Source organism: Xenopus tropicalis, chromosome 4 (genome assembly GCF_000004195.4).
Source record: "Xenopus tropicalis strain Nigerian chromosome 4, UCB_Xtro_10.0, whole genome shotgun sequence".
Lineage (NCBI taxonomy): Eukaryota > Metazoa > Chordata > Amphibia > Anura > Pipidae > Xenopus > Xenopus tropicalis.
The window spans coordinates 111,673,813-111,697,578 of NC_030680.2; the positions used below are offsets into that span (position 1 = coordinate 111,673,813).

Here is a 23,766-nt window from a genome sequence, read left to right on the forward strand (position 1 = left end):
TATGTGTGGATCCCACTAATTTAAATGAAATACAATTTAAACAGGTGATTATTTATCAAAAATCAAGGTTTTTGTCAGTTTGTTTCAATAAAAACTATACATTTTGAGAAATACCACAACCATAAATATTCTGTTGTGTTTTCCTTTAATAAGGTAGTGTTGAAGGAGAAAAAAATGTGATTAATTGCACCAGTTTTGTGACAGTGTTTTTCTTTATTCAATCTAAAAATTAGTTAATAGGCCTCCCTAAGTTAGATTTTTGTTCCCGGGTTACCCCAGATTTTAGACATATTTGTAATGTCTGCATGTAACTACTCCTCCATTTCTCTTATCAGTTACACTTTTCAGTCTTGCTTATAACAATATACAGTGCTTTCAAGTTCAGGGTGCTGGAGCATAACTTTGCTTTATATATATATACTGTACATATTGGAATATAGAAATGTATTAGCTTTAAGCGATTGTACTTTAATGGTATTTATAGTCAAAACCACACACACACATATATATATATATACATCAGGAGAGAGCCGGCACTCACGTCAATCGGGTCACAATAGCCTGGGTGCAGGTGGAGGTGAAGAATACAGTAAGTTACAGCAGCGAAGAGATCCACACTCACAGGACTTATAGAATGGATATGGTGTTTATGTTTATTATATATATATATCCTTCTGTGTGATTAATTACATTTATTGAGTAAAACTTGTGGTTTTTGTATGCAGGTGGATGATCAGATGAAGCTATTGCAGAACTGCTGGAGTGAGTTACTAATTCTGGACCATATATTTCGGCAAGTTCTACATGGGAAAGAAGGTTCCATTCTGTTAGTGACGGGACAACAGGTGAGCTCTTTGCCAATATTCCATCTCCTGCTGGTATACAAAAAGTATAAGTTGTTATATACCTTTATAGATTTTGTTATGAGCTGATCTATATAAATTATATTAGAGCTTCTTAAGCATACAGTTTCCTGTGCCTGGGATCTAAATACATACAACAAAATATATCCTATCCCAGCCAATATTTCATTTCTATTTTCATATAGATTGTAAGCTCTATGGGGCAGGGACCTCCTTCATCTTGTGTTTTTGACTCTTATTGCAACTGTACCTTGTATTTATTGTTGTACTTTGTATTTATCCATTATCTTTAACCCCCTGTTTGTATTAATGTATTCTACTGTACAGCGCTGCATACATAAGTAGCGCTTTATAAATAAAGATATACATACATACATACATACATTTCTCTAATATAAAAACATACTATGCATTGGTGTAATCCTTAAATGCACACATGGAACTATCCATACAAAAAGCACAAAAAAACACAATCCTGTATACTGTCTAACAGACTGTCAGATAGGATATAACAATTTGTAGTGAATGCTGAGCAATACAAAAAAAATAAATTTTTATATTTCCTTGGGAACAGCAAGTTATGTGTATTTATATCCTCAGTACATTATCTGTCTTTGTGGGGAAAAGAAATATACCTGACTGTAGATTGGGCAGATCAGTAGTAGCTTTCTAGCTACTGATAAGGATCCTCAGGTGATGCTACATATACAGACATATAATATGTGCAAGTGCCATCCTAAAAATACTCTGTGTAGCACAAAGAGCAGCGGAGACAATGGCACCCACGGAGACACGTGCACATACATATACACGGCCCAAAGCCACATCAGAGTTTAGTTTCACTCCATGATAACCGCTTCTCACCACAGCTATTCCTGGACACACTCTTTGCTATGGTCCAACAGGTGCATATTGTCACAGCTGTCACTGACACACTGAATGTGTCACCTGTTTCCACGCTTCTATTTCACAGGCACAAACCCAAATGCTGATTGTGTTTACTCGGTTAAATGGCCAGTCCCTCTGGAGAACTGGAGTGGCTTTGAAGAAGGAAAGTTTAATGGGCAGAAGGGTCATTTCCATACAGATGCAATTGATTCAATGACAGTCAGTTGTATGAGAGGCTTAAGAGTCGGTTAAATGTAGGGGTAGGGACTAAGAGAAGCCGTAGCTAAGTATTAGTTGTGACAGAAAGATTAATGGTTAAACTTTTAGCTGTCAGTAACATCCTTATGTACTCAAGCTGCGTATAAAGAAACTTAAAATGAAAATAAATATAGATGTTCAACTACAAATGTGTTTTTTTGCAGAATTGCTCACTTAACTTGTTCCCATAAATCCCCATAGCTATTAAAATACTTATGTTTACAAGGCCATCATTAGCATTATATGATCATTTATTTTCTGCCTTCCATTTCCTTTACATAATCTCCAGGCTGACCAGAAAGTTCAGCTCCTCCATGCCTCGTGGATGCAGAATTTAAAAATAAAATAAAACTATTAATTAGATTTTTTTCTCTATTTTTAATTGCAAATTGTTGCCAGGGTGTCTCCAGGCGGCCCTGGCTCACTCATCGGGGGTAGGCTTGCGAACATAATTATGGAAATTAGCCATCAATACATATGAAAAATTAATCTAACTTGGTGTGGCTGAGTGGCAGGTGTGAGGGAGAGGGATATATCCAGATTATTTTGCTGTTGCTGCAGTTACTCTTTGCATTTAATAGATTAACCCATAGTGGCCCACCTGCCCTTCCCCCATACATTGTTTTCCATAGAAACAATTAATGTGTGTTTTATGTAGTTATAATGCATTTTCTTCTGTCTCATTCCAAAAAGTATCATCTATAAAATGATTCTGGGTCACTTACCTGAACAAATAAAGTCAATCTTTGAAACTCCAGCTGTTGAACTACATTTCCCAGCATACTCACTGCCATACTTACTGGACTAAGGACCATTCATATTACCCTAGTTTTACAGCAATTGATGTCTTATAAATATATAGTATTATTAATAATCTTTTCACTTGACCTGACCTGTACGCTCTATTTTTCAGGTGGATTACTCTGTCATTGTGACACAGGCCGGAGCCACATTAAATAACCTGATGAGCCATGCACAAGATCTTGTTGCCAAGCTTCGCTCGCTGCAGTTTGATTTGAGGGAATTTGTGTGCCTGAAATTCCTGGTGCTCTTTAGTCTGGGTAGGTCTTCAAATTCTCTTTCTTTTCTGTTTCAGAGTCCTGTACGTGGGGGTCTGGAGTATGTTCACGTTAAACTAAAACTACTTTGGTACATTTAGAAGTAATTTTATCTGTTACTGCACCAACAAATTGCAGCAAGATGTTCCCTTTGTAAAGATGGCTGGTTTAGTTACATTGAATAATATGTTCATTCTTTGGGAAACGCACACTTGACTTATTATTGTCAATGACTGTACTGTCAATGACCAAATTGGGGATGCAGTTCTGTATAGTATCACTAACTGGAATTCACATTTTAGAGTTATAATTTCACCCTAATACTCTGTGCTTACAATTCTAACTTGAATATTACATGTATTTGACTACAGTATAGTTAATATTAATGCTAAATTGGAATATATTAGTACAGTATGCAGTACTTGCACACACACATACACACTGGGACCCATTTAATTAAAGGTGACCATAGACCATAAGATTTTGCTTGTTTGGCAAGGTTAGGGCCAAACAATCAAATTACAACAATGGCAATAGGAGCCATCGGAGCTAGGACCACATCATTGAGCCAATGCTGCTCTCGATCCAACAGAAAAATCAAGCTTTCCCAGTTTACATCTGAATATATCAGACAGATATTGGTTTGAGAGGCCCCATACACAGGCAGATAAGCTGCCGAATCAGTATAAAGGACCCGAATCGGCAGCTTAAATCTGCCCCTGTATGGCCACCTTAAACTGGTCATGCAAAGTTTAGGGTCCATCCCTCAACTAATCTCCATAGCCCCCTATATCATCCAGTTGTTAGAGAGGCCACTTGATTGGATTGGTTTATCCAGGGTGAGTAAATCTGGGAAAGATGCCCATTTGGCCACCTTGCCCAACAATTTGATCTTCCTTTGCATTGGCAGCTTAACACTGGATACATTTACCCCTGGGCAGTGTATATCAGTCCATATCAACCAATGAGAGATTTTTATTACACCTTTAGAATCATCAAAACTGTAATTGTTGTTATGATTTACAGCACTGTGGCCCAGCCTTAGTATATGAGCCCCAATGTATTGCACAGAAACCTAAACATATATATATGTTATCATATCTAGCTAATGCCCACATATTTTTCCACATATACAGATAAATGTTGTCTATATGCATCTGTTTCACTTATTATAGGGTTAAAAGCCATAGCTCTATTGCCTTAACCACTTAGCTTCCACTGAGGCAAGAGGGAGTTAATAACTCTCCAGTCCACACTGCATCTTTATTACATTGTAATAAGTATTTTTCTTTTTGTGTCTAAAGCAGATCATTGATCATAAGTCATCGCAAGACTTTATGTTTAAATCAATAGTTATTTGTTTAGCAATAGGAAAAACTGATGTAAAATAAATGGAGAGTGTTGAGTATTTTAAATAGCTTAATAAAAACACTTTGATTGCATCTCATTTGTTTAACTTTGTGTAGGGAGGATAGGAAAATTATGCTAGTCAACAGAAAGATGCAGTATCTCTAAATCACAACTGTCAGCTCTGAAGCCCTCTGACTGCTAAACTATAACTCCCAGTTTACACCTGGGCATGTTGAATGTTGAGTGGCTTGAAGGCTGCAGGTAAGACATTCTTGGGCTGATCTTTTTGTTGCTGCAATAAAATTGCTGAGGAGAAGGCAGGCCCACACTGGGATTTCAAGTACACAGAGGCCCCAAAAGCCCCTACCTACCCAGTAAATAGTGAGTGTCTATGGCATCTTACAGCAGCCCCTCTGGCATTTGCCAGAATCCACAGATTTCCAGTCTTTGGAAAAGGAGAAAATCCTTACCTTGTGTATAGCACATGCTTTTCAATGATGCACAGATCTCAAAAATGTGCTGCCTTATTGCTGAGCTACATATCCTGGCATCATTCACAAACCAAACAAGTTGTCAAACAAGAACTCTGCTTTAGTTGTGGACTATGGCCTGGTACATAATGCCCAACCAGAAGGTGATAAAGGTAGACTCCAGGGCATGCTATATTAGAGATCCAAACTCTCCTGTCCCAGTTTGAGTGCAGGAAGTAAGTGCTACGAGGAAAGGAAAAATGCTAAGAAATCACCTGCATAGGCCCATCTTTCTGCTGAATTTACATTCTTGATGTTAAAAAAAAACAGAAAAGTGTGCCTGCATTGTATTCTGAAGACACACAATAGGCCATTGCATCCAGTATGCCAGCATACCTGCCAATATTCCTGATATAAAAATCTCTATATATTTAGCCACACCCACATTTAGATAATATGAAATCTTCCTCTTTACTATTTTCTTGATTTCCTCAACCTCATTTTTTTTCCAAGCAAATTTACTGTATTTTGACATGTTGGCTTGTTTTGGGTCCACACAGGGGTAAAAGTAATTTCTGCCTGTGTGTGACCTGCTTATCTATGTTTATACAGGTATGGGATCTATAATCCAGAATGCTTGGGACCTGGTGTTTTCTGGATAAGTTGTCTTTCCATAATTTGGATCTCCATACCTTAAGTCTACAAAGAAATTATTTTAACATTAATTTAACCCAATAGAAGCATTTTGCTTCCTATAAGGATTAATTATATCTTAGTTGGGATCAAGTTCAAGCTACTGTTTTATTATTACAAGGAAAAGGAAATATTTTTTTTTAATATGCATTATTTGATTAAAATGGAGTTTATGGGAGATGGCCATCCCATAATTCACAACTTTCTGGATAACGGATCCCATACATGTATACACACACATACAGATGTACCACACCTGATTAAATGAATGACAGGAAGGGATCAGGAATGACAGGTAGGACATAGGACACATATGTGCCTTTGCCCTCACATGACTATAGTGCTGCCCAACCCAGGCTTTTGGTAAGTTACGCAATTTTGAAGCCTGGTGACAATAGCTTGTAAAACCTGAAGAAGCCTATTGCATCCCTAAAAATGGCCAGCCAAGCAATGAACACTGCGAGGAACAGGCATTATCCCACAAATGTACTCATAAACATAGAAAAGTTCTAATAACCAAAGCAGGGATCTGGTATTTGCTAAGGATAGTTAGCTGCAAGGATTTCAAAATCTTTAGATGCACAGAACAAGGGCCTCTAAATGATGATGATGCACTAATAATAACAATGCAAAAAACAATAGTAAAGGGAAAAAATAGATAGTCCTCCTTAAATGTCATGTTTCCAAATATCCTGTTTATTGATGATGCAAAGCAGAGAACAAACTGAAGCAATTCTAAATTATTTTCAGATTTCCCTTAAGGTCAAGATGTTTGTATGTGTAATTAATGTCAGGGACTTGATGGAAATATTTATTGCATTTTGGGAAGTCTCCCTTTCAGAGTAACCGTCACCGTATTAATACTGGTAACATTTTGTTATCAAAGAGTTTAACATGACCCCATTTTATTATATCTTGCATATGATGTGCCTAGTTTTAGAAGTGCTGGGCTACCACTCTCTTCCTCTGAACACTCAGGCCAATTGTGGGTAAAGTCAGTTTGGCATAGGACTTTACAAGGTCAGAGAAGAGTACATTGAGTGATGCCTCATAGAATAAATACTTTGAAACTGTATCTGCAAACATAATTCCATCTGTACTGCATTCTCACATCTCAGATGCACTTACTATGAGAAATTCTTCTGCTGAAAGTGAAACCACATGCCTTCCAACCAAACAATAACTTGATCATCTGTGCTCTATCGAATAGAAAGCTTATACCACTTAACCATATGTATTGAACAAGTCATACTGTAAAACTTTCCGGCAGTTAGGAAAGTGTTAAAGTAATTGATGTTTTATAAAAGCGGGTGAAGATATCAGTTCATCTGAATCAGTTTCAGTGTGTTAGAGCTCATCAGCATTGATGAGCACTAACACCCTTCCAAATCACTAATACAGGTATGGGATCCCTTATCCGGAAACCCGTTATCCAGAAAGCTCAGAATTACGGAAAGCCTGTCTCCCATAGACTCCATATTAATCAAATAATTCAGGATTTTAAAACTGATTATCATTTTCTCTGTAGTTATAAAACCTTACCTTATAATTGATCCCAAATAAGATATAAATAATCCTTATTGGATGCAAAACAATCTTATTGGGTTTAATTAATGTTTATTTGATTTTTTAGTAGACTTAAGGTGTGGAGATCCAAATTACGGAAAGACCCCTTATCCGGAATACCCTTGGCCCCGAGCATTCTGGATAACGGGTCCTATACCTGTAATAATTAATGAAACTTTCATGTGGGGAATAAAAAATCCAGCAGTTATTATTCCCAAGCAGTAACTATCACTCAACCTACTCACATAGAATGTCTTTTTATAACATAATGTGCTTACTAATTGTTTGGGCCAGCTCTACACAGTTCTGCATGGATGTGCATTGTGTGTGCCATGCTTCCATTGTAGTGAGCAAGGCCATTCAGTTACAGATTTTCATGCTGGGAACACTTGATTAACACAACACTCTCTATTCAAGCATAAAAATGTCTTCAGATTATCAACGCTTTTTTATATTAAATGTTGTTTAAAATATAGGGATTTAATTTAATTCTAAAAAAAAAATATTGCTAGTGTTTTTTTTTTTTTTACTTTTTCAGTAAAATATATGTTAGCTGAGCTTGCACAGGGTAGTAACAATTAGCTGAGAATCAAAGAGTACGAAGGGCCCAGTGGGGCCAATGCGCATTTACGATATTTGTGTACAAATCATAAAATTTCCCCCAGCATCTGAGGGAAGGGCAGCTCAATACAACTTTGCAGTGGGACTCAGTAACCTTTAGGTTCTCCACTGACAGGGGGATATTTTTTGGTGACATGCATCTTAGAGAGATTTCAGTCTCCAGTATTGGCCATAGCCTAAATGGGCGGATAATAACTTAGTTTTTTAAAGGAAGGCTGTTAACATGGAGTAAATGTATCCATTGCTATAAGCCATGACAATGAGCGAGAACCTTCAGTGTTCTGACTGCAAAGTAGAAATTGGCAACATGGGTAAAGTGGTCCCAGTGTTTCTGCCCATATTATTTATAGTTTCTGTATGAAAAAGGCTTTAAAATGAGCAAAAATCAAATATTTGCCATTGTCCCTCTCTTCTTCTCTTGCTCTGCTCTGCCTTTCTCCACCATTGTCTCTGTGTATTTCCTCATTCTATCTCCATTCTCTCATCTCTATCATCCTCTCTCTCCTGCCATATTTTAGCTACAACTCTCGTTCATCACCCTCCGTAACTTATTGTCGAAAACACTGTGTAATCCTGCCTCTCTCCGTCTGTGAAACATTTTGCTTTCTTTCTCTATTGATATTACACTTACAGGCGGCTGTGGAAAAATCAATATAGACTTTTCATTTAGTGTCCACATGCAGACCCAACAGGGCCTTGCGCTAGCCACACGATTAATCGCTGTTATTCCACTTTCGGTAAAAGATGTCTGCGTACGTCCTTTTCTTATTTAGACATAACGGCCCGATCTGTCATGTTTGTCTTGTGCCAATGTCCTGTCGTCAGAACGCACCATATTGAAACTCTTTTTGTTATCCATGCAAGGTCTAAATATAAAATGCAAAAAGCTGATCATAAAACACAATAAAGTCTACAGATATTACTAAATTATCTAATATGGTAAAGGAAAAAGCATGCTGTTACCTTTGTTTACTAATGGATTATGTTTAAGAAATATCCTCGCCCAATAAATATGACTTCCATTCTGTAGTCGTGGAGTACTGATCAGCTTGAGGGCCTTTTTTGGATTTTGCATCAATCCCTGCAAAGTATAAATGCTAAGAACCTGTGTTAATTGGTCAGCACACATAAATAGCTGCTGAAACAGTTTTGGATCAAGGGGTACTGTGAGCAAAGGGCAAAACCAAAGTGCTATTCAGCTTTTACAAATATAAATAAGTGCAATTCTCAGTGTATGCTCCTCACTTCAGATACCTCGTGTCCCAGGTCAAATAAAATTCAATAAATAACTCCAAAGTGCCCTCTTCTGCTTTAGACTTAGCGATGAGGTCTTATGAGGAAAAGAAGAAAAAAAATATATATATATTGTGTAATACTGTTATTACTTCACAATGAGCACTCTCATGTGCTTTTTAACACCAGTGATGACTTTTACATATATAACCCTTTTGTGCCCAGTTGTGATATCCCTTTCCGATTGCCAATCTACTTACAGACCCCCTTGGGTTTATATGGCATCCAATTGGTTCGCTTGTAGCTCACGACTCTCTGCTTTCCCACCTCTTAATTTCAGGCAGTGTTAGGAACCACTTCACATAGGTAAATTTCCAACTTTAGCAACTTTAGGTTAATTCCACGACCTTTCTGTTTCCCTTCGCCTTCAGCTGCCAGTTATTTCAATGGCATTGTATTTACATTTTACCATCAATAGATACCTTCAAATATAGCTTGACCTGCCTCTAAGTATAGGTCTTTGAATTTGTATAAGGAACTAGTGGGAATAAATGCAGCCTATTTATATGGGATTAACCCTTGGTGTGTAATGCCACAGATTAATTATATCCTGAGAGATAGACCATCTAGGTCATCCAGCTATTGATATGTGTGTGGGCTTACCATAATAATTTTACTCACACATCAGAGTGGACACCTCAAAACATACACCCTACCAACTACCAGCATTGGCACGTGCATGGGTTCATTGAGAGAACCTGGAGCAAGTTAGGCACCTACTAAAGAGAAAGCTATAGGAATGGTCATATAACCAAACTGTAAAATATGAATATAAAGTATGAATGTAAAGTAAATCACAGGCTTATTGAAGCTATTTACTACCACTGACTCCTATAGCAATGCATGAACCCAATGTAAAATGAATCAGAAAATTGTATCATAGGTTATTGCACTAATACAAATTCTTTCTAATTAATATTAAGTATATTTATCAAAGCATCATGCTATGAGTACATTTTATGGCTATATGCAAACACCAGTCATACATTTTGTCCCAGCAATTGTTATATTGCCTCCACAGAAAATGTAGTAGCCATAATAACAGGTTTGGTATTTTGGTGTGTTAAATAGGCTGGGTAAAGAGGTATCAATTAGTAGTGCCAAATATAAGGGGCAAGGACTTCCTTGATATAATCACAATTTGAGTAGCCATGGGTTAACCTGTCAGTTATCTCAGAGCAGTAGGAAATGACAGAGAAGGGTTAATACAATACATGGGCATGGTGCAGGAATTATTTACTGTTACATGATGGAAATGAAGTGAACATGTGGGACCTGTTATGTTGCCCACTAGTAGGTGCTGTGGGAGACACAAGTAGGAAATATAGGGAGATATGTATATGTAGTAGATTGATTGGTAAAGAAAAAAAGTCGCTTACAGATCATGCAGATGCCTTTAAGCTGATCCACCTAATGATTATATCATGTTCCCCATGTTTCTGCATGGCTAACTACTGCAGTTCTTTCCATTCAGGCAAACCTGCCTTCAGGCAAGATTGTGAGTAGCAAAACTACAGAGAGTATGATCGGATCAGGCTATTGCATCTCTGCAAGGACATTCTTGTTAGTTACTTTTATTCTAGAATAATAAACAAGAATAAGATAGGCTTCTAAATAATGACATTGCTTTGCAAAAAGTAGACCTACCATGCCGTGAATTGCCCTACTATTGTGTTCGCCCTTCAGTATGTTTAACTGCTGGGCAAACATATTTAATGCATTTTAGTAGGTTACGTCAGTCAGCAAGCAGTCCTTTGTCCATTAGACAATGTTGGCCTCCAATAATTGCTTTGCTCGCCAATAAGTTGTAATGTGTCTAGGCCCATGCAGAACAAATCTAGTCATTGCCCAGCTAAGTGTATTGCAGCAGTCTAACAACTGATGTGACCCAATCCTAAATTACCATGTTGGTAAGTGTCCTGTAAGACTGCCAAAATCCACACTAACTACGGCCATTCACTAGCTATGAGCCACCAACAATGAATAAAATTGCTCTCCAGTCCATGTTAAAATGGACCCAGAATCTTAGTAACATCTTAAGTAAAAGCTAACTGTATTATTGAAAGTAAGTAAATCTTCCTAGCTAAATGGTGCTGTTGTCTTTACATGATTAAGAGAGCTAAATACTGGCAGACGCTGTGTAATTAGCACGCTGAAGGTCTGATTACATTAATGTATGCAGGCTGGCCTGGGCGCAAGCGTGGGCAGTCTCTCTGCTGTCTGGCAACATGTAATGTATTCAAAAGGACCTTAGGGCCTACTGTTCAATGACGATAGAAAAGTGTACGTGGCCCCTCCATACACTTATTCCGTGGTTGTTTCATGTAAAAAGAAAACGAGGTAATTAATCCCTGAGTGGCTAAACATGAATAGATTACAGGATGCTTCTACAGATGGAAGTGGAAAGGCCGTTTCCTACTTTAGATATTTCTGTGTCAAGTTACTTTCAAACTATGCATTTCATGCGGAAAGCTTCAATGTGGAGATGCTACATGGGAAGTCCAAGCACCTTTGGCTGCATAGTGTCCTAGCACAAATGTGGCGCTTTGAAAGTTTATAGCTTTGTCGGCAAAATGCCTCTTGTATTATATCTCTGGCTAAATTGAGTGCAGCTGTGTAAAGCTAATTAAATTTATATAGCTGTAAAATAAGGTGCAGTTGTGTAGCAAAGCCCTAGAACTGTGGGTTCTATAGAAGTCAAAATGCAGTAATAAGATATATTCACACGCATGGTAACATGTTCATTCTGTAACTAGGCTTTAATCCTCTGCGGAATTTTTATTTCATTATTTTTGTAGAGCGTTCTCTTCCTGTGTGCTTACAGATTTTGTTTTGCACTTAAAAGGCCACAATACCCTCAAATGTTCTTACTAAACAGGGCAATATCTGTGCTGGCATCATGTTATCTCTCAGTAGCAGCTATGAAAATCTACAGAACTGTCCTTGTGCGGTGAGTTCCAGTTTATGACAGCTGGCCATCCTCCAACTACAACAGAGCATGCCCCTACCTTTCTAGGTCCCACCCGCTTCTGGTTCTTGTTAAAAAATGATTATACAAGGAGAGAATTATGGAAGGAGAGAAGGAGACTTCTGGCCTATGGCTAGAGCAATACCAATACTGCTTGATAGCAGCTAGAAGGACATAAAAGAGAAGATTATTTTACATTCACCTCTTAATATTTCCAGGAGACAATAAAATAAAACAAATATAAATTAATAGAGTTAAACCTCCATAGAGCTCATTTAGCAGAAAAATTGAGTGCAGTGTACAAAGTGGATCTGCTCACATTGACTCAATTGCACTAAAAATCTTCAGCATTCAGATGTCTTCATTTCTGGCTCTTGGCATTATAATGACATCTGTGCCCAAATCTTTATGGGGGCAGGGGAAGTGGGTTGGCGAAAGGGGTGGGAGGTCTCAGCGACAGGCACAATAGGGGTGGGGGCCTCAGCGGCAGTTTCCTGAAGTGGGCTTGGGGGCCTCAGTGGCAGTTTCCTAATGTGGGCTTGGGGGCCTCAGCAGTGGATTTGCAATGGGGGCAGCGGAAGTGGGTTGGCAACAGGAATGGGAGGCGACAGGCACATGGGGGGTGGGGGGCCTCAGCGGCAGTTTCCTGATTTGGGATTGGGGGCCTCAGCAGTGGGTCTGCAATGGGGGCCATGGAGGTGGATTGGTGACAGAGGTGGTAGGCCTTGGCAGCAGGAGGGGGGGGGCCCTTGTGGTGAGGTTACCGGTGGGCCCAGAAAACCCAGTCCAACAGTGGGTCTCATTTACAAACATTGATGCTAAATGGGACATATGCTGTTGCCCATAACATCCAATCATCAACTAGTTGTGATCAGTTAGAAAATAAAACAAAGACATGGTTGGTTTTTGTGGGCAACTGCACTGGTGTAATTTTGCACCTTTCTTAGTAAATTAATCCCTATGTTTTATTGTAGGTCCTTTATTATAGCGATTTTAAGTTTTTAAAATGCCTTTGCTTATTGCAACATATAAGAAATGTTGTGTACACATAACTGCTCTCCTAAATGCTAGGATTATTGGTTACAATGCTTTTTATTTGTATATGTGTTTTACATAAAACAGCACCATCTATTTATGACCACAAGGACTGCATTTCTCTTGTCTGCCTGTCTCTTGATAATGCTTTAGCAGTATGGTAGCTTCATTCCTATGTACAAATGTAAATATGCAGATAATATGTTCAGGCTGCACATAGTAATTATTATCCTAATATTCTACAAATATGAAAGAAAGAAACCTCATGTAGGAGTTTTTCTTATTTAATTGGAACCTACAAAAAAATGAAGTTTTCTTTGCAGTTTTCCCATAAATACAGCAAAATAAGGGTACTGGAAATTTTAATCAGGCATAACCCAAGTACAAGGGGATGATTTAGTGAGCTGCACGTGAACTCTATTAAAGCGGTTCATTTCTCAGGGCCACTAAATACTGGCGGATGAACACTAATCAGTCAGTTAAATGAAATCTTCTGAATTCATAAACCAAATGAAAAGTAAGAAGCCACAGCACCGAGCACGCTGGATTTAATCACACAAAAGTAAATGTCTCAAAAGCCTGTTAAAGGCCCTGCATTTTCACTGTTACCAAGAGTTTATAATAGTTATTTATTATATTGTGTCAATGGGTTGCATTTAACCCATGAAACATGTCACTGCCCTTAGTCCGTATGTGTCCTAGGAAAGAGTGACATTTTAACCTTCCGCTCTGCAACCTGGATGAGAATATATTGTCTACTCGATATAAAAATAAAAATGCATGAGAATCTTCAGCAAGGTTAAAGGCCAGCAGCCCATCCATTTTCCAACGATGATCCGTCACAGAGACATATATTTTAGGAGGTGACTCCTTGCGAACATCACTTTGCTCTCCAGCTGAGTGGAGCAGATGGCTCATTAGCATAGTCTTGGCCTGTCCCACCATTTCTCTATCATTTAGAAAAATGTCTTGTGGAAACAAGACTTCTTGTCTAATTTTATTAGAATTAACGGTGCGGCAGGGTGGACTCCAAATTCACCTTGGGTCAGAAAAATTAATTCGGAATGATATGAATTGTTGCATTGCTCTGGTTTAAAGATAGGATGCACCCTGGAGACTCATTAGGGAACTATATATTATGTGCCGGCGCTGAGAATCTACTACCTTTGTGTCACTAAAGGGTTTGACCTTGTTCTATTACTGCTATCCTTGATTCTGCTTGATTGAAGTTGTATGATGTGTTTCAAGTGAATTATACCTGACCTTTTTTTCCATTTATTTATTTGCTCTTTTTTATTGGGAATGAATTTTAATAAACAACAATAAAACACACTTTTTTCTTTTACCCTCACTATATAGGCAGATAGATATATAGATAGAGAGATGTATATATAGATAGATAGAAATAATATATAGATAGATAGATAGATAGATAGATGTATAGATAGATAGATAGATAGATAGATAGATAGATGTATAGATAGATAGATAGATGTATAGATAGATGTATAGATAGATAGATAGATAGATAGATGTATAGATAGATAGATAGATAGATGTATAGATAGATAGATAGATGTATTTATAGATAGATAGATGTATTTATAGATAGATAGATAGATAGATAGATAGATAGATAGATAGATAGATGATAGATGTATATTTAGATAGATAGATAAATAGATAGATAGATAGATAGATAGATGTATATATAGATAGATAGATAGATAGATGTATATATAGATAGATAGATAGATAGATGTATATATAGATAGATAGATGTATTTATAGGTAGATAGATAGATAGATGATAGATGTATATTTAGATAGATAGATAGATAGATAGATAGATGTATATATAGATAGATAATAGATAGATAGATGTAACTTATATATATATATATAGAAACCTGTTATCCAGATAGTTCTAGAATATGCTAATTCCACTTCCTATAGTCCTCTATATTAACAAACAATGACTGAATTGTTTTTCCACTGTAATAAGAAGAAAGTAGTTTGTACTTAATGGTCACTACGCTAAAATAGATATATTGAGGGGGAAACAAACCTGTTGGGTTTTATAATGTTTAAATGTTTCTAATAGCCTTAAGATATTGTGCTGACATTAATAGGCCATTATTTTTGTTTTTTTAAACAATTATGCTGATTTCAGAAGAGGTAAAACCACTAGTGCTTCCTTATATTAGGGCTCTGGCACACGGGGAGATTATTCGCCCGCGACAAATCTCCCTGTTCGCGGGCGACTAATCTACCCGAAATGCCATCCCACCGGCGAAAATGTAAATCGCCGCTGGGATGGCATACGCAGCGGCGTGATTTCAGTGAAATCGCGGAAGTTTCCTCTCGAGGCATTTCGGGGAGATTAGTCGCCCGCGAACAGGGAGATTTGTTGCGGTCGACTAATCTCCCCATGTGCCAGAGCCCTTAATATAATGGAATCCACCTGACACAACAAGTACAGGATTTTTTGGTCTCTAACATGTGTTTTCTGCCTAATAACTGCCCCTGCCAGGGGTGATAGATGGTATTTTAGTATGCTCAAAGGGGAACTGGTTTGGGGCATTTCTCCCCCAGCATTGGTATTGGCATTGTTATCAGTACTAGGATGTAATTTGTAATTTGTTTAAAAAAGTAATTTAAAAATAACTTGTTTAAAAAAAAATGTAAATGTAATGTCAATTCCATAATGTCCCATATGCATACATGTCTAGCAAATGCTGTATTCCTTAAAGGTTGTAAATACATTTTTTTCTTTACTCAGATGTCAAGAACCTGGAGAATTACCAGTTGGTGGAAGGAGTTCAAGAACAAATTAATGCTGCGCTACTGGACTATACCATGTGCAATTATCCACAGCAAACTGATAAATTTGGCCAGCTGTTGCTACGGTTACCAGAAATTCGGGCAATAAGTTTGCAGGCCGAAGAATATTTGTATTATAAACACCTCAACGGGGATGTGCCATGTAACAATCTTCTCATCGAAATGCTCCATGCAAAGAGGGCCTAAAAAACATTTCCCCATTGAACTGCACACGTTGCAAATACTGTTTAAAGACTTTGTAAAGGTTATAAAGGTATAATCAGAACTCATGAAGTGATGCATCAGGGTATTTGTATTTCAAACTGTGAAAGACTTATCCACAGAAGATTCTATATGGAACTTTCTGCCTGAATCCAAAATGGCCACCTGAACAGAACTGAAAACTGTCAGAACTATTATTCATGTAAAAAGAAGCTCCAAAGAGAAGCTCAGAAAAAAACTGTTCTGTTAAATATGTGTCAAAGAGAAGGACCTGAGAAGAGCTCTATGTTCAACCTCTCCTTGCTAGCTCATTTCAAATATAAGGTTACAGATGAAGTCTATGCATTTCCAGATGTGTTTTGTTTCATATATGGTCGGCCAAAAATCAAACCAAAAAACAAAAAAACATTTTATATATATATATATATTTGCATGTAAATGACTCTCTCCATTTGTCGGGTAAATGCCTGCAAAATGCAAAGCATGGCAGTCAAGTATGGCTTCCATATGTACGAGGCCCGTGTTCCCCAGATTACATAGAGAAGATCCTGATACCGAACTACCTGTTAGGCCAAACTAAATGTAACGCCTGGAACACCAGATAGCTCCTAATGGATTGCTGGCACCTCTGGCACTTTAAAGAGCTTTAATGTGAATTCTTATGTCTAAAGTGTATTAAAAGGAAAGAAAGAAAATATTGTGAGAATGAGCTGGTCACATTGCCGTCTTTCTTGCACCAGAGAAGCTACTGTTTTAATCACACAATCTTTGCACTGTGTTCCTTCAATCTCTTGTTACACATTTCACTTCTGCACAGATGTTCTCTTTGGAGACGGCCTGATTTTTTTTGTTTTCTTTTCATCTAAAATTTTATGGTACAAAGGTATAAAATGATCTTGTTTTTTGTGTTTACAAACTGTAAAATAACTCTGAACTCAGTTATAATAGCAAGTCACTGCTGCGCTCTGCATGGGGTAGGAGTATGTAGTCGCAATTAGGCCACCAGGTACTGTCACTGTGCAATCAGTTCCCACACTTGGTACAATCCTTCATAATCAGAAAAGCACTTACCCCATATCATGGCAAAATAATGTAATTGCTAAAAAATATTCCTTGGGGTGTAGCATATCCAGCACAAGCAGTGAGTTAGCAAACTGGAAAACAAAACATTGAGGGAAAAGAGGTCCTGTATGGAATATGCTGTAATTGGCATTTTGTTATTCTAAATTAACTAGGGTAAAAGCAGCAATATTGCAAGTTCAGAGTTCCAGCAATCTTTTAAAGGACCTGCTGAACTTAAATGGCCAAAAGACAACTTAATGCAATGTCCATTTAGTGTGTGATGTTTCAACATTCAGCTGATCTTAGGCTCGAAAACTTCTTTGCAAATTAAATCTGCCTTGGGATCAAAATCCCCAGGATAATAAATGTATTTAAAAATGTAACGTGACCTGCTGTAGTGTCCTATACTTTGTATTCAGTGCGTCAAACAATTGACATAAACTTGTCATAGGAAGCAATGGAGAGTTGCTTGGCCAGAAAAACACCAGGCACCATAATACCCGGTATATGTTTATTTAAAATGACCAGTACCTTCTTCATACACTAATGTCCACTCAAATGTTGGCTGTAAGTTATCACATAAAGTAAGCAAATCTAGTGCAATATATATATATATATATATATATATATAAAAAGGCTGAGGCACACACTTATAGGGATAACAACCTGGGTGCAAATCAGATAAACAATGTAAATATGTAAAAAATGCTGATTCACACCAGGAAAATTTTATCAAAAAAAAGATACTTAGTTTATTTAGATCGACGTTTCGGTCCTCACCCGGGACCTTTATCTTGATAAAGGTCCCGGGTGAGGACCGAAACGTCGATCTAAATAAACTAAGTATCTTTTTTTTGATAAAATTTTCCTGGTGTGCATCAGCATTTTTTACATATATATATATATATATATATATATATATATATATATATATATATATAGCCTTTATTATTTGTTTACTTAATCTATGGGTATTACCCTGGGTGATATTAAATTGATAAATAATACACAGGGAATTTACCCAAATTTTAACAAGGTTCCTCAGACATGGGAAGCCAGTAAATGCCATGACCCTAATAAATGCTTTTGGAGGGATCTACAGTGCAGCTGGTAAACATACAGTCCTTCCTATTGCCTTGTCACGTGCAGGTGATATGTTTATTTTTGAATTACCAATTTGTTTGTAGCTGCTTAGAAAACCAGTGGTTACTCTTCTAGGGCTCTTGGAATAGCCTCTCCCATCACAGTCCCAATGCTATGGCTCCAGATGCAACTAAGAGAGTAGGAACTATTGAAGTCACAATGGGCAACCATAGCTGGCTGGTTTGCCATTAGCCTCAATCCCTCTTTTTATCCAAGGTCTTAGACATGTCTTTGTCACAACATGTTTTTGGGTTTCTGAATTTTCATTGTTCATTTTATTGCTTTCACTTCTACACTCTGTAACTTATTGATCCAGTGGTAAAGAATAAGTAACAGAAAAAAATATTGCCTTTGAGCAGGGATGTTAAATGTGTAGGTGCTGGTCCCCCATGGGTGCTCCTGTCACAAAGGCTTTGTTGTTTTCTGAAGCAATAGGGGGTTTATAGTTTCATAAAATTGCATAGACACAGTTTTGTAGATATGGGACACTTTAGCAGAATGTTTTACTCATCACACAGTGCCACTTGCCCATGAAAACTGTAGCTTTAAATATGCATCGAATAACAGAAAGCAGAGCTCCACAGCTCCTTCTTTGCCTTACCTTCTCTTATCATTTTTACCATCACCTTTGTAAGAAACCCCCTTACATTACCAATGTATGGCCTTTACATAAAGTCTGCAGAAATCTCCTTTTTACCAATAAAACTAGCTGACATGTTGAGTACCCATCTCCATACCAATAAAATCAATAATAATAATAATTCATCTTGATGTGAGCATTGCAATGAACAATTAGGTGACATGAAGGGAACCACTGAAGCAAATCATGTCTAAAGCTTTTTTTTTTTAGCTTGAATGTTACTATTAAATCAAAAGCTATGAAACAGCAGCTTTTACCCAACACCGTAGCACCTATACTGTACGCTATGGGATAAGTAGTTACGGGGCTTGCGTATATAAGGTATATTTTTCCATGAATTAATGATTGCCATTGTGTTTATTGGTGAACTACATAGCAGGTCACTATGTTGAAGCTGCCTAGTTTATGGTTAAGGATGATCCAGCTGATGGAGGGCTAGCAAATGGAGGGCTGCTATAAATACATAAATACTTACTGCAGTGCTGGATAAACAGGTAGTTTTCCTTTTATTATAATTTGCTTTTATTTTGCACCCCAACAAAAATGATTATTGTTTACTATTTCATTAAAGTTTTTATAATTTTTTTTTAGCTTTGGGGAGGAGGCTACTTTTCACCTATCTCTTGTGGCAGAACTCCCAGTGTTCCATATCAACATCAAATGTTAATTGCAAACATATCTGCACAACACAGATGCAGAGCACTTTGTATTTATCATGTGCAGAGTAACGTGTCTAGTTCTTAGAGAAAGATACATATGTGGTATACCTGTATAATACTAAGCGTACTGTAAATGGAACATGTGACTGTCAGTATGTATCTGAAAAGAGCCAATAATTCTGCACCAATGATATGCAAAGTAGCGTAATGGCAGCTTTATGCAGACTGCCCTACAGTGCTAATACATTTTATAAAATAAAAAAAGCAAATTTGTATTGATTTTAAGCTGTACTGCGCAGAATTGTGTATAGTAGTAATATGCTGAATAATGTTCAACTATTTACTGACCCACCTCTAAAGAACAAAACAATATATTGTAAAGAAAGCTCGACATATGTAAGCCAAGAATATTAACGGACCCTTCCGGCTGCAGGCAGGTTGCAGGACTCTGGCCCTGGTGCACAGTATTGTATATTAACCACAGCTCCCGCTTTCAACCAGCTGCACAATTGTTTGGAGAGAACTCTCTGACTTTTTGTGAAATCCTCTTTATGAATAGTTTTATTTTTATGGAACAACTGTTCCCACTGTAGACAATTCAATTTCTAATTTATTGTCCTCATGGTTTCATCCTCCTGTAAGATATATAAAAAATAAAGAAGCCAAATATGTAATTTGTCTGCAATGCAATGTTTCTTTTATTATCCATTAAAGAAGAAAAGTTGAAATCACTTGGGGGTGCCAGATACTACCTGATACCCAGGGCTGGTGCTACTTTTTGGCGAGCACCACAGAGCCACCTTCCTTGTTGACGCTGGGTGTGCATGCACAGTAAAGTGAGATGCCGCCCTTTGAGCCAAAAGCCATCTTTTTAACTTTGCTGCACATATGCCAGCCGGAGACCTTTAAAGAATCAGATAGCTTTGTGGTACTTGCTGATAAATATCCCAGGCCGTGGCGATTTTTGCAAACAGGAGCATTGGCCTGGGATATCAGGTAAGTGAATATAATTACTGGGAGTGCCTACTGCTACATGGTTAGCCACAAGAAACCAGCTAGAATTACACTTTCTCTGAGAGCTATAGAACAAAAAAACATAAAGCAGTCAGAAACAGTTGCAAATTGTCTTGGAATACCACTGTTTACATCATGCTAAAGGTTTATTAACAGCCTAACTACCCCTTTAATTAAGAGTAATTCTTTGTATAGTTACACACTTGAGTCCTGCTGACAGAATCACAAGGACTGGTCAGAATCTGAAGTGCTAAAAGTAAAACCTTAATTGAATCTTAGACGTGATCTAGTGGCACATAGAGATTTGCATTGTGCAATCATGATGAACACAAGTTTACACAATTGCCTTAGATGGCCTGTCTCCAATATACCTTAATCCTTTCTCCTGGGTTAGGGCAACAACACAGCAGTCACACCATTTAACAAAATCTACGAAAAGCGAAAAGGGAGCACTACAAGTGCAACTAGAAATATACAATTGCTTTCTGAACTACTAATGCACTCACATAACCAAATGCATATGAAGCCCATAGAATATAAATGAACAATAAATTCTGCACTGATTAATAAAAATACAATTTTATTCCATGAGGCCATAAAGTCAGCCATGCACTGACACCCTAGGGTACCCTAGAATTACTAGCAGCCTAGACCTACAGGTAATTCCATGGTTTCCATAGTTGCCTGTGTCCATATTAACTGACTTGCAACAAGTGAATCTAACTTTAATGCTGTTATTAATTTTGCATGCTGGGAGCAGGGACACTATTGGGGGGTAGGAAGGTAGGGAAAGGGATGTGGCTTTTGGAGAATGTTCAGGGTTTAGGGGAAATCATGGGTGCATTTTGGCATAATTTCAACACAAATGCAGGGGAGAATAAATGTGCCTCAACTTCCACACAGTTTAGTTGGCCAGATGGGCAATGTCAGCTAAATGTTTCTTACTGGTTTAAAAAAATTGGCATACTGTACATTTACCTGTAACTGCACATTGTTACAATGAATTGCACATTAGGAATTACAGAATACCCAGACTACCTGGTATATATACTTATACCACTTATACCACTTCTGTGACCAATCTAATTCTGTCCCATAGCAGGCAACAAGTTGAAGCTCATAAAGAAGGATGGAAATGATAGTTAAATAATGATTTTTCTTATACCTTGAGTGCCAAGGAGGATTGGTGCCAGTCTGCTGCTGGCCTAACACAGTCACTGATGCCTGGCCCCCCAGCCTAAGCCAATCGCTGCTGCTGTAATGTTACCCAGAAAACGTGGTCCAAAATGTAATTTAAAGTCCATCCTTAGTTTAAAACAAAGAAAACATAATCCGCAGCCACCCTTGTACCCAGTTCTGATAATAAATACAATCTAGTATATACTGACAAATCTAACCCTAACTGGCATTTGTCTGGCACTTCCTTATCTATTGTTTTGGACGCCCCTTACAAGGAGCCAGACCCATAATATGGCAATAACACAAATGTACTCATTTGCCATTCATGCTAACGTGAAATCATAGGAATACAAACATGGTATCTAATACTACATTTTTGGGTTAGAAGTCATTGAAGACATATTTTCATCATCCATTTTCTAACCCCTCCATTTCCACAGTTTTTGTACCGTTGTTGTCACCCACTGGCAATAAAGGATTAAAATATACATTTTTTTTCTAAACTGAGCAGTAAAGCCAGTGATTCCCTTTTAATTATAAGAGCAGCCAAATCACTGGCAAGAAAGGAATTTTCACATATTCAGAGTTCTGGAAAAGGCATTTGGGATTTGCATTGTATTTCTTATCGGAGCAGTGCTGCAGCACAGGAAAAGCCCAGCTTCAAAGCCCAGCACTACGGTCTGTGTGTCACACACAGGGTGTTTAATCACAGGTTGATGTATTTATTGCATGATCTCTCCAAGGAGAAATTTTTCTGTTGCCTTGGTGTCACCCAGAATACCTGAACCATCCCACCTTGATGGTCTGTAAGCTTGTAAAGATATCTGATAAGTGAATTACATGAAATGTCAAAACACACCAATGTATACATATATATGTGTAGATATAGAATAGTATTTTGGTATGCAGAACACACTGCTTATGTGGCTGTTTGTAGGCATCATTATATCAGAGCGCTGACGTCATCATAATGGTAGGAAAGATTCATGAGATTCATCTACCATGTTAGATTGTCCTCAGCGGTGTAACTGACTATTTCCCTTTTATGTGGGCATTTCTGGCACAAAGAAGTTACATACACAAATAAGGATACAAAACTAGACAAAAAATATATATAATACATCCCATGTTGCCTCCTCAGAAAAGAGACCACCAATTTTCTCTTGCTGTTCAAAAAATCATCTATCACAAAACTTCATTATCCCTAAACCCTCACCCATCCGTCTCGCTTCAAATAAAAAAGATTCATTTAATTCCCCGTCCGGAGAGGTGGAGACATTCAATGTGCGGACATTGCGACCACTTATCAAACAATAACCAGCATAGTAATACCAGATTGGACGTATATTCACACAATCTCCCTGAATCTCTAGCTATTCCTCTTAACAATGCGACAAGCAGATGACAGGAAGACATTTCCTGAAAGCCTTTTAGATGGGATCCCCTGCTCTGCTGGATGACATCCTTCAGTTATATGTTCTTGTAGACTTTTCCCCATAAATGGATGCCTGGAGTTGTTGGTGCAGAGCGATCCCTATGCATTTAGCATTTCCTCGGAAATAAAAGCAGCAATGCTGAGCGCAGATATTTAATTTACAGTATTTAAAGAAGAACTTGAATTCTCTTGCTACATTCAGTTTTCTCTCAATTTGCAACATTATAACCAAGAAAAAGCAATAGGTAAAATGTTATGTTTTATGTGCAAATAATTTTGGGGGAGCAAAAATGCTTAGCAAATAAGGATGAGCTGGTTGACCAAGACAAGCCACACACCATCATATTTAAGAACTGTTGTAGAAGAATAACAAGTGAAAGACGTTGGGTGCACAGAATAACAGACCTGGGTAAAAACATAAATGAATATGGGCCTTCTGTTATACTTGTAGACCTGTAGAAAGATGACACAAGATGCTACAAGTGATGCTCTAGTCTAACCCCTTCCCTTGCCTTTTGGCTTTCAC

At 37.7% G+C, this 23,766-nt stretch overlaps 1 protein-coding gene across 2 annotated transcripts in view; it reads left to right on the top strand.

The window, feature by feature from the left end:
* The window catches only part of nr5a2 (nuclear receptor subfamily 5 group A member 2), a 64,765-nt gene extending 47,951 nt beyond the window's left edge, over positions 1 to 16,814 (top strand). The window contains exons 5-7 of one of the 2 annotated variants that reach the window (XM_012960978.3): positions 726 to 845; positions 2,923 to 3,070; positions 15,846 to 16,794. In XM_012960978.3, coding sequence (XP_012816432.1) covers positions 726 to 845; positions 2,923 to 3,070; positions 15,846 to 16,093 — 516 coding nt within the window. In that variant the 3' untranslated portion in view covers positions 16,094 to 16,794. 2 annotated transcript variants of the gene reach the window in all.
* The last annotated feature ends 6,952 nt before the right edge of the window (positions 16,815 to 23,766 follow it).